General features: G+C 40.8%; 1 protein-coding gene across 1 annotated transcript in view; it reads left to right on the top strand.

The window, feature by feature from the left end:
* The first annotated feature begins 1,131 nt into the window (after nucleotides 1–1,131).
* Nucleotides 1,132–12,680, top strand: part of HS6ST1 (heparan sulfate 6-O-sulfotransferase 1) — a 191,195-nt gene continuing 179,646 nt past the window's right edge. The window contains exon 1 of the mRNA XM_039347161.1: nucleotides 1,132–2,571. Within this exon, the coding sequence (XP_039203095.1) occupies nucleotides 2,054–2,571 (518 nt within the window). The 5' untranslated portion in view covers nucleotides 1,132–2,053. The remainder of the gene's footprint in view (nucleotides 2,572–12,680) is intronic.

Below are 12,680 nucleotides of genomic sequence, written 5' to 3'. Positions count from 1 at the left end.
TTCATTTTTCATTCTCATAATCCTGCCTTTGTGACATCAGAAGAGCAACTCTTTGTGACATCACAATGAAGAGATTACTGTGATTGATGGGATGAGGCAGAGACTTGGGAGACAAAGGGAGAGGAAAATTGTTTCTTATAACATTATTTTTCTGCTTTCACTTTCATAAAGACATTCCTAAAGCAATGAAAGTATTCCTTCTTTAACTAAACTGAAGGCAATATTACAAGACTTTTTTGTGATAAATGCCAAAAGTAGCCCTCTATTAGTTGGAATGAGACAGTTGTCTAAGGTGATAATGCCTGAAAAGGCAGCAAGCCACTGAAGAAGAAAGATGGATGCCCCACTAGCTTTATTTATGTCCTCTAAGGAAAAATCTACTGCTCTAAAAAAAAAAAAAATCCTGAATATTCCTCAAGGTAATTTACAGCTTCTGCACATGATTTGAAAGAGTTTCCTTTTCATCTCAGATAGAAAATAATTTTGGACTAGCAATTCTAGTTTGAATCTTCAAACAATTCAGTATGGGTCTGATTCAGCAATCAACTGCACCTCTATTACAAAGTAAAGTCACTGAATGTAATGGGATTCTGTCCAAAATGTGATTGAGCTCTGAATTTTTTAATTTGATCACTCATGTTGATGAGATCTGCAAAAGGCAAAATGAGTCTTTTAAAATCATTTGCTAAGTATATGAAAGATCTCTGGATCGAATCATGCCATTCATAAACACAGAAATAAAAATGCTGATTATAATTATTAGAGGAAAATGTCTTTGTGGATCATTCCCAAGCAGCCTTGAAAAAAACCTTTTAGAATCCTTAACAGGATTAAAACATCATTGGTTACTTTTCTTGTTCAAGATAATATTCTTACTTTTAAAGTAAAACTACATATGTAAATGATGCATATTTTTTATTTTTAGGAACTAAAAGTTTTGAATTGCATTATTGTGCATCGGATTGTCAACCAATTCTGGGTTTGTAAAAAAAAAAAGAATGGTGTATAAATTTTCAGTTAAAGATGACTGCAATAATTGACTTTCAGATTAATTTTGATTCATCGCTCAGTTTAATGCCAGGGGAAAGTAGCACCTGTTGAAGAATCGTGCAATTGTTCAAAAGCTCTCGAGGGGGACAACCCGAAAAGATAATAGAACCTGGATCCCGAGGTGGCTCTTCCCTTTAATTAGAAAAGCGAGCAAAATAGATTTCGCGATTGAGGAACACGCGGTCTTTTCTTTCTCGTGGATCGGAAGCGGAGGGGGCGAAGAGAGACCTGACCGCCAGTTCTGAGATTAATGGATATCATTGCTCTTGAAAGTGGAGATCGGTGACTGCGCTTCCCCATTGGTAGGCTTTGGTTATGTAAAAGAGGAAGTGGTGAAGTCCCCAAAACATCGCAGCCACAGCAGCAGCGCGCGCACACCCAAAATTTCTACGGGCGGGCGCTTGCAACTTCGGAGCCTCCAGAACAGCTGTCTTTGCGGCGTGCCTGTGTTCGCTGCTGCTGCTACCGCCGCCGCCGCCGCCGCGACTGCTCTCCCTTCTCCAGTGCGCGCTTGGAGCTGCTGGAGAAGTGAGTGGAGGCGGCGCTGTGCATGCTGGGCTCAGATCATGGTTGGGCTTGGCAATAGGAAGCCAGGCAGGAAGGACTCGAACTAGCGTGCGGTGGCGGCGAGCGAAGCAGCGCGAGACAGAGTGCTGCGGGTCGTGTGAGTAGATCGCCTGGCCAGATTGGAGCTGGAGTGAAGGGGGAAGCAAAGTCCCGTAGGCAGAGGCGGGACGGGGCTGTGAGGGAGGCGGAACCGGGGGAGGGGGTCATTTGGAACAGCGCTGTACGCCCCCCCCTCCCCCTTTTGCTGATCTGACTGAAGCAGAAGAAAAAAGAGAGGGGCAGGGAATCCTCGCTTCTTGCAAAGAGAGGCGCCGGTTTGGTTGTCGGTACTGGTGCGTGAAGCAAAGGCGAGACAAGAGGAGCGTATTTCGGCGCCGCCAACACCGCCAGGAACAGCCGCCGCCGCCTCCTCCCCATTGCCGGGAGATGGTGGCATATGAAGCGCGCTGGAAGGACCATGGTTGAAAGGAACAGCAAGTTCCTGCTGATCGTGGCGGGGTCGGTGTGTTTCATGCTCATCCTATACCAATATGTGGGGCCGGGGCTGAGTCTGGGCTCGCCGAGCGGCCGCTCGTACCAGGATGAGCTGGACCTCTTCCCCACTCCGGACCCACACTACGTCAAGAAGTACTACTTCCCAGTGCGGGAGTTGGAGCGCCAGCTGGCCTTCGACATGAAAGGGGACGATGTGATCGTCTTCCTGCACATCCAGAAGACGGGCGGCACCACTTTCGGCCGCCACCTGGTGCAAAACGTGCGCCTCGAGGTCCCCTGCGATTGCCGGCCCGGGCAGAAGAAATGCACCTGCTACCGGCCCAACCGCCGGGAGACTTGGCTCTTCTCGCGTTTCTCCACGGGCTGGAGCTGCGGGCTGCACGCCGACTGGACCGAGCTCACCAACTGCGTGCCCGGCGTCTTGGACAAGCGAGAGAGCGCCGCGGTCAAACCGCCCAGGTGAGACGCGGTGGGGGGGAGGCTAGCTCGCGCAGTGATCTCTGTTTTCGCCACCTCCCTCTTTCGATGTATTATTTATAGTTCTCCCCACCGCCGAACCTCTATGTTTCGTCACTACCACCTTGTTGGGTAGGCTGGAGGGAGCAGTAAAGCTCAAGGTCAGCCAGTGAGTTTCAGGCTTCTCTAAGCCTGTGTGTTGTGTATGTGTATGTATACCTGGAGTTCCCTTTGCTAGTCTGACACTCTGACTACTACCTGTACTTCACAAGTTACCCAGTGCCAGGAGCTTCTTGTTGAATCTCTCCATGTTTGGCAGTTTCCATAGCTGATTTATGCCAACTACTTTGCTCAGCAGGCTGATGGCTGAGAGAAAGATACATACAGTTCATCCATGGCCCAGCTGGCCCCTGACTCTTCAGCCCAAAAGCCTTAGGGTTGCAATTTGATTCACATTTACTGCACTGTTGTGACTCATCTGCTGGCTGCTTTTGTCATCAAGCTCAGAATCAATTGTTGAACTGTTTTGCTACTTACCTAGTTCTCCCCCCCCCCTCTGTGCTTGTGTGTGTGTGTGTGTGTGTGTGTTTGCTCTGCCCTCTGTTTTCAGCATGCAACTTAGTCCTGGGACAGTGTTCAATGCAGTTGGTGCCTGTTTTCTCTCTTCTTGCCCACACACACATTGGGCAAACCCCTCATTCCTTTTCATGTGCTTGGGGGGGGGGGGAGAAAGAGAAAGAGAAGTTGCACTTACGGAATTTCTGTGTCTCATGCAGCTGCTAAGCCTTTGAAAGGAATGAAGGCAGAAAGAATTGTATCAACCCCATATACGTGGCCTGCCTGTCTCTATATTGTGCTCATTGACCCCATAGCTGTCTTTCTTTTCCACTGCCTTCTGCTGGAATTCTCTTTTCCTGCTTCATACACTCTGGAACTGTTTTTCCTCATATACTTTGTAGGATCTCCCTGAGATTTTAACTCATTTTCTTTCTGAGCTTTAGTGTGTACCTCATCAATCTTAACTATAGCGGAGAGGGCTCCTGAGAATGTGTGGAATGTATGTCCTTTACAGTCAGTCTTCATTCACCCAGACTAAGGGGCAGAAGTTCAGGGTCTCATTTTTAAGAGCTTTTAGGGAAAGGAAACGGGTAGCTGAAGGTTTTTTACTTTGGTTGTGAAATGCTACCTCTTGTCCACATCATTTCACACATTTTAACAAATTTATTTGATTTGGGTTTCACTCATACGTACATGAATCTTATTTCTCCAAACCCGGGTCTTTGTCAACCATAAATCTTTCCATTGTTAACCATTGGCAGGGTTAACCCTTCTCATTCTCAGAGCTATCCTTATTTTTCTGCATTACAGCACATATGGAAGAAACACTAAGAATGGTCTCTTGCCAGATTCCTTTGTATCTTTTATAGACTTTTGTTTTGCTTTTTTTGCAATATTGGCTGTCTTTGTACATGTTTTCTGATTATAATAGCCCTTTTCTATTATCCACTCCTATCAAGTTAATGAATGCCATGCCCGATTCATAGAAATGCACAGAATTCTTGTTTGTAATATTTATTTTATACCTGTGCTTTTTAGCCAAGTAAGTTTTCTCTTAGGTTGTCCTGTTGATTTACCCTATATACATGCCTGCTGGATTCTCCCCATGTCTCCATCCCTCACCCCATTTTCCTTTTAGATGGCATTAATCTTCTTAAGCATCCTTTATTCCTGTCCTAGAGACATATCTTTTTCTTGCAATCCCTCGTGCCCACATTAATTCCCCAAACACCTTTCATCTCATTATGGTTTCCTTTTACCTGGATTGCCAAGGTTTTAGGGTCTAGATAAAAAAGCCAGCTAAAGTCAATCTTTTGGAAGCATTCCACCCTGTTATATTGTAGTCACACACAATTCATGCACAAATTGCTTCCATCTACAGTCACTTAAAGGTTTTGTGTGTGTATGTATGCATGTATGCATGTATGTATAGTATCTTTTGGTCAGCCTTGTGAGGTAGTTCAATTTTTCTCTTCCATGTTGGGTTTTATTTAAATCATCTGAAGTGCTTCTATTACCTTACTTTCCTTACTATCTTGGATTCATGTTTAAAGATTCATTGTTTGCTTGGCATCCTACCGTAAGTCATTAATTCCTGCTACTTTATAGAGCCTTAGTCTCAAACACAGCTCCTCTAGTGCCATATGGTTTTATGTTCATATGTGCTATCCATATATTTTGGTCATATCCTCTGTAATCCTTCCAGTGAGTAGGCAGTCTTGGGAAGCAGAACAAAGTATATTTGTCTTATCTCTGCTGCACAGCTCATTTATTTCTCCCCCTTTTCCCCATTTGTTAGACTTGTTCAGCATGGGATGCTGCATGCAGTTATTAATTACTTGTACTGATCCTTCTGTTGTTGCTATCTTTTCAATGCACCTTGGTCAAATTTTGATTAATTGTTCTAATTGCCCTATAATTTGCTTTTATGTAAGCTGACTCAGGAATGTCATATTAAGAAACTTATGCAAAAGGATTCACTTTCTGCAAAGACAAATATATGCAAATACTTGCAAATGATGCTCCTCCCCCCCATCCTCTGTATACATTGCTACTAGATGAAGCATTATAAATTAATAATAGTTACATGTTCTTGGAACTTTTATCTTAACACCCCCCCAAAAAAAACTCTAAACAAACAACTTTGGGTTTGCAAATCATCAGTAGATAAAATAGATTTATAGGCAGATATTGTTGCATGCTTCCCCCATTTAAATATATATTTAAATCCTGTTCTTACATGGCTTTCCTTTCTTGGAACAATAAAAGCTTGGATAGTGAAAAGCCAAGTTGCAGGTTTTGCTGTGGATTGGGGGATAATAGTGCCCACAAATTGTTTGCTTTGCCTGAGTAGGCTTAAGGACTTTGGAGCTGTGTTGTATCTATAATGACATTTACAATATAACTGATTAAATATCTTGTTTTTATAACAACTCTTAGTTTTTCTAAAATCATTTTCTAGGGGTTTAATAATAATAAGCATGCATAAGATTGCTATCCTAATTTAAAGTATTGCCAGATTTATGATTTAGGGTATTGTGTCACAAGTACACATTCAGATACTGAGTTTGGCTTACCCTTTTAACCTTTCTCATGATGTCCTACTTTGAATGAAAAAAGTATTATATTAAAGCATCAATGGCATTATGGAGGTTTAATAATCTTATTGCTCCAAGCCATCCTCAATGAATAAGAATCATCCTTGCCATATCATTAACTCTGAACTGGATAGTGTTTTTGAATATTAAGAATAAACAAGAATTGTTGACTGACTTTGTAATATTGCTGTGTCACATAGGCCCATTGTACTGTAGGTCATTTTAGCTTGTCCACAAAAAGATAACATTTCTCCTGCCTGTAATGAAACCTGGCTTTATAAACAAGAGCTGTTTATATAAAACCACTGATGAAGTAGATTTCCTTTGTAAGGGATTCATTCTTGCATTATTTCCACTACAGTGGTGGCTGTATCACTTCATTTTGCCGCTTTGAATAATGTATCTAGGGTAATGGAACAACCTATGTTTTTATGTCTGGCACACATTATAGAGCCTGCTGGGAGCAGGAAAATTCATTGGGTGATAATCTTTTATTGAAACAGCTTCTACCATTGAAGAATGTACACTATTTGGGATTCCTGGAGCTTTCATCTGGTCAACAGAATTCTGTTGCTGTTGACAATTTTGTTTTAAAGAGCAACGAAACATTGGTCCGGATTCATTTCACTTAAAGAACTCTTTGCTTGCAATCCTTAAGCAAACATATTGGAAAGAAAGGATAGCATGTGGGTGGTTTAGTAGGACAGGATCCCATATATGACTGCTTAAAGGGACATCAATACTTGAGTGTCCTCAAATACAGCTACTGGTCTTACCTTTTTAAATTGAGATATCAGTCTCTTCTGTTTCCTAATTTGCTGTTCAGTAATGTGGAAAAGCTGTATTTCTGGAAAGAAAGGACTCCTGTTTCTTTAAAGCATCTTCTCAGTGTCTTACAGGTATTCTTGAAGGTCATTCACTAGTACTCATAAATGCATAGAAATCATCAGCTGAAAGATTATTAACCCTGGAAGTAATGCCATTTTAGCATTGCTAAGTGCATCCTTATTCTGCATTCTGTGAGCTTCTGTGTACTTTCTGCATCCAGAATGCAATGGCTTTTACAGTTTTCCTACTCCAGGTTGCTAAGAATTATTGTTTCTTTACTCTGCAGTTGTTGTTTTTGAAGAATAATGCTTTGATTTGCTGGAGTGAGATTATTTAAAGCATATTTGGTGTTGTTGTACACCAAAGCTGCAGTAATGAGCATGACAAGTCACAAAATGCTCATTTGCTAGAAATGCAATCCCCATATTGCCTATCATCGCAGATTGGTATGTGTGTGGGAAGGGTCGCTTGTCTTTTTTCTGGCCGCAGAGCATAGAGCAGTGATGGCGAACCTTGTAGAGACCGAATGCCCAAACTGCAACCCAAAAGCCACTTATGCATCATCGCGTGCCAGGTGGGTGTGGCCCATTGGATGGGTGTGGACCATTGAGTGAGTGTGGCTGCGGTGGTAACAGCAGACTGGGTGGGACTAAAAAGTTCAATCAATCAATTCCAACTCTGCAAGATCTTTTTTTTCCCACGAGAAGTTGAAATTGACTGATTGATTGAATCAGCCTCCTAGACCTCAAATATAGTTTACTTTTTCTCAGAGATTTGTATAGCTGACGCCCCACTAACTATAGCTAGAAGATACCTAGCATAAAGATAAATGGGGAGGGGAGATAGGGATTATCCAGTGCTTTGGCTACCATTGTCAAGACCCCATGGGTATGACAGAATTCATTGAAGCTCATATGCACTAAATTACCTAGTTCTCGATTTCATTTGGTCCTTTTTTCCACATAAGAGAGTAACTTATTGAAGTTCAAATCAGACATTGTGTAGAATATCCCCAATTAGGTTTTCCCTTTGTATTGCTGATTTGCAGCACAGTGTGGTTGTTGTGGTGATTAGGGCAATAGTACTCTTGGGGAATATGATATTCAAATCCTTCCCCCCTCCCCCAGGCAGCTATTTTTCTGCATGGAAGGAGACATGAAGAGCATCCATTTTGGCTTGGAAAGGATTGACTGAGCAAGCAACTTCTTAAACTCCTTGGAGCAGTCAGTCACTATGGATTACCACATTTTGCTGCTGGAAATAGAACACCTCAGTTTTTCCCTTCTTTGTTTTCCCTCCCAATTCTTTAGTTTCTTAGCTTCCTTCTCCCTACATTTACCTTTCTAATTCATGAGTTTCCACCACAGCTTTGCTTAGTCTTGGTTTTGTGTTCTCATTAACAAGAATCTGTCACAGAAATCTACCTGCTGAGCCTTTCATGGACATTTTTATTGCTGGCTAGGAACATCTCTCCTATGTGCACAATAATAAAAAATAACATTAATATTACTAGTAAAAATAAATCTTATCAAATGACTGGGTTGATTGTTAGTCTGAGAGAATTGCCCACAAAGATCTAAGTAGAAATAAATTCTTCTGGCTGAAAGCTTAAATATTGGTAAATGAGTCTTATCACATTTTTCTGGCAAATAGTGTTTTGTTCATTAAGTCTGGAAGGAACAAAAGAGTTCTAGATTGTGACAAATTTTGTTTGAATGTTGTATGTGTATTTTCATAGCTTGTTATCATTTTTTCCTTTCTTGCTGCAAATTTATTTTCTGTCCATTTAGAAGCTCCAGATGGATCATGTCAAGAGCTAGACTTTTGAGAAAAATTTTACATATACAGCTCATATATACAATTCTAGGCTCATCCTCTGCTTAGATATAAAGCAGTGATTCTCAACCTTTTTAATGCTGCGACCCCCCAACCGGTCGTAAGTCGAGGACTACTCAACTAGTCGTAAGTCAAGGACTAAACTGGTTGTAAGTCAAGGACTACTCAACCGGTCGTAAGTCGAGGACTTTCCCTGCCCGGGAGCGCCGCGCATGCGTGGTGCCGCCCCCTGCGCCGGCCGAGGCGTAGCTGGCAAGCGGCAGAGATGGAGCAGGCTGACCACCGGCTGGCCCAGCCCAAGGGAGGTAAGTCACCCGCCAGGCCCCACACGCGCCAGCAACCCTCCCTGCGCCCGCCGGCCTCCCACCCCTGGCCCTCTTTTACTTACATTTTTAGTAGTTGCTCAGCAGCGAGGGGTGGAAACTTCCAGACAGCTCGCCCTGTAGCACAGCTAAGGAAAAGGGGGAAAAAATGATGGACTGCGTTGTTTGGCGACCCCCGTGAAATGGTCGTTCGACCCCAAATGGGGTCCCGACCCACAGGTTGAGAACCGCTGCTATAAAGCATTCTAAGCAACAAATATTTATACTGGATGGGGGAACAGCAAGTTGCAACTTCAAACTTCTTTTCTTGCAGCCTTCAAAGTCATCTTCTGAGGCAAATCCATATTTGTTTTTTTCATTAAAAATTATATATAACAGAGAAAAGGTCCAGATTTGTTTCTCCCTCTCCAACAAATCTTGGGAATAGAATGAAAATCCTAACTTTATTCTGAAGTCCTGTGTTTCTCTTCTTCAGCTCCTGTGTACACATATTTTAATCGATAGATTTCAGGATATTAAGAAAAGTCAGATTGATCCAGTAAATTTACATCCCAGCAATCCGACAAGTTAGGAAATAGAATTATTTAATTTGTCATTAGCATACTGAAGTAAATTGCATGTTTACTGTGGTCAACACACCAATTGTTATTAGGACTGGCCCCAAGCTTTTAATATTAAGTAGGGCTGTGGCCTTCGGACCACATGTAACCCCGGGATTCCATTTGCCTCTGGAACACCCTAAGATTACATTTCTGAAAGTCTATGGCAAAATAGCCAACTTTCAATCATAGTTTAGACCCATTTAGGATTGGTGTAAGGATGGGAATGACCTGACATTTTTAATCCCACTTTTAGTAATGTTACAGTTTTTTCCTATGGATTTTAAGAAGATTTGGAGGCTGAGTTTTTGCCCTTGATTACTCAGACTTTGTCTTTCTGGATTTACAGTCTCTGTGATGCACTTACTTGTCTCAGACCATTTTAAGTATTGTTTTTATTTTTTAATACGAAGCCTCAAAGCTAAATTAATCTTTCAAAAAAAATTGTTGGTTTCATCAGTGAATAAAATCCAATCTTTCAGTTCATATTCTTAATTATTTTTTAATTATAACTTACCTTAGCTAGATTGAATTTCAAGTTTTGTGTTGAAAAAGCAGTCAATAAATTACCCCAAGTTCCTAGGATTGCACAGAACAGAAGCAGAAATAAACATTCCTATATTCCGCTACCATCTGTACCCATCAATCTCCAAGTAACACTCAGTTTAACTTATAGGGGCTGCTTCCGATTAAAATTTGTTTCTTTCCAGTTCTAGGGGTTTTTTAGCATTGCATAAGTATGTATTCATACAGTATGCATTGAAAAAATAGTTTCACTTACGTACTATGTTGGCTTACTTAATCTTGGGGCTTTGTATGCATACTTATGCAATTCTGTCACAGAATTCAACTGCTGACTTTTCTTTGGAATTTCTCACTTTCTGTAAATTCAGTGTGTTGAATTGTCTTAAAAATAAAAGATTACTACAACTACTATTACTACTAATATAACTATTACTACAAATATAAAACTGTCATGCGATTTAGAGTCTTCAGAAAGAATATTTTTCATAAAGTAAAAAATAGGTACTCTGCAGCTAGCATGCAATTCTCAGTTCCTATTTGAAGCCTTCTAACTCTTTTTCCCTAATGGTATTACATCTGCTGAGATGTTACACCATACTTTAAATCAGTAGTTCTCAACCTATGGGTCGCGACCCCATTTGGGGGCGATCGACCATTTCATGGGAGTCGCCAAGCAAAGCTGTCCGCCATTTTTTCCCCTTTTCCGGCGGGTGCCTTACCTCCCTTGGGCTGGGCCAGCTGGTGGCCCAGCCGGTGGCTGGCCTGCTCTGTCTCTGCCGCTTGCCAGCCAAGCCTCGGCCGGCGCAGGGGGCGGTACCATGCATGCGTGGCGCTCCCAGGCAGGGAAAGTCCTCGACTTATGACCAGTTGGGTAGTCCTCGACTTACGACCGGTTTAGTCCTCAACTTACAACCGGTTGGGGTCGCGGCATTAAAAAGGTTGAGAACCACTGCTTTAAATAGACAAATTGGCAGAAAATATAGCAATAACATGGAAGACACTGTACCAGTTGATACCAGGGGATTTTTGGTTTTGCATTGGTCAGTTGGAAGAAGTGCTGTCAAGGTTGATAGGTTTTGAGGACTACTGAAAGGCAGAATTAAAGCAATTGCTGGAGGTTTATGGAAATATAAGTAGTGGCAGTATGACATGCTGAGAGTCAAACAGAGAGCAAGTAATTATCCAAGGTTCCAGAAAACTTTGTAGGTAAGTGGGAATTTAACTTAAGAATATCTCTAAGCAGATGCTAATCCCACTAAATAGAAAATTATTAATTTCCCAGTTGATATTTGATCCCAACATTAGCATGACTACCAGTTAGGGTTATGGGAACTGTGGTCAACTTAAATCGGCTATTTTCTGTTGAACTACAGTAACTTTCAGTCTCCAATTTCCTTTCCTTTTTTAAAAAATATCTGTCACTGTAATGTACTTGGTCTTTTTGAACCTCCCTTGATTTCTTACTACTTTTTATTTATTGCATTGAGAAGTGTTTCTTTATCGGTCATACTGTACAATCCAGTGTAAGTTCATTTATGATAAACTCATTTTTCTCAACCTTGAATTCTCCAGATGTACAAATTTCAATTCCCATAACTCTCCAGCCATAATTATCAAAAAGAAATTACAGAAATTGACATCCAATACATTTTGAAGAGTAGCAGAATTAAGGAACTGTAAAATATCTTGATATTTCTTAGTGGGCACAATTGGGGTGTACCTCTTTGTTTAACAGAAGAAAATAAGGTCTTTATATCAAACATTACATTTGGAAAGCCTTCCCTTTTTTACATAATATTTATATTATTCTTGTAATTGTTGAATATTTAGATCTATATCTGCTTTTTTCAAATTTGAAGCTGAAGTTACAGTAGTGTATCGGATGTGATAGTGATCTTTTAAAGTCAGGAATAACACAGGAGTGCTTGGATTGGCTCATGGATTCTCCTTGAATGGCTGTTTTTTTCTGGTGACTGTTGAGGGTGGGAGTCATTGTTTTGATGGAAACAAACCAATTGTCTTTGTTTTCAGTTCTGATAATATTTTTGAATATGGTGATATTCAAGCTGGCAAAGGGATAACATTTCCGCTGAATACTTCCAAAACCCTGTAAAAGAAAAGAGCAACACTGACCTTATAAAAGATTGGAAAGAAGGTAGCTTGTTACTACAAATTAATTTGGTTCTGACACTAAATAGATTTATTCATGAACTTGGTATAGTTGTTCCAAAACATTCCCTCTTCTTCTGTGGGAATAATTTTAAGAATATGCTTCTCTTACTGAAATCAGTGAAATATTTAAAGTATTTAACCGGCTGAATAATGCTATTTTTTCCCACTGTCCCTGTGGGAACTATAATAATTGATTTGTCAATGCAATATCTGGTTATTTTAATTCTCTAGGAACAGCTTTTTTTTCCTTGTTTAATTTTCAGTGAAGAAATTGTAACATGAGAAAGAAATAGATTATTTTTTTTAGACAATCCTTTTGTGGACCATTGCCATGTGGCCACATTACAAATGATGCAAGAGCATATATTTTGGAATATGTCAGATGTGAATGTTTTCAATGCTATACAGCTGGGTAAAGAATGTATCTAAAAGAGCATTGCTTAATCTCTGGTTTCATGTGGCTCTTAGTGTTAGCTAGGCAAACCGGATACTGTGGGTCTCACAGGCTCTTTTACATTGTTCCTTTCCTTTGAAGGAGAGCTATGCACAATACTATAAACTCTGGCAACTTTCGGCCCTGATTCTGCCTCCATTGGATGTGCACAGCCACTGGAATTTTTCCATAAATTTGAATAAAAAATGATCCAAAATAATTTGTACATCCTATTATTTGT

The sequence above is a fragment of the Crotalus tigris genome, unplaced genomic scaffold (genome assembly GCF_016545835.1).
Source record: "Crotalus tigris isolate CLP2741 ecotype Arizona unplaced genomic scaffold, ASM1654583v1 scf7180000018053.2689490, whole genome shotgun sequence".
In the NCBI taxonomy this organism is placed as follows: Eukaryota; Metazoa; Chordata; class Lepidosauria; order Squamata; family Viperidae; genus Crotalus; species Crotalus tigris.
Note: the sequence above shows the minus strand (reverse complement) of the source record. Positions and strands in the feature narration are given on the sequence as shown.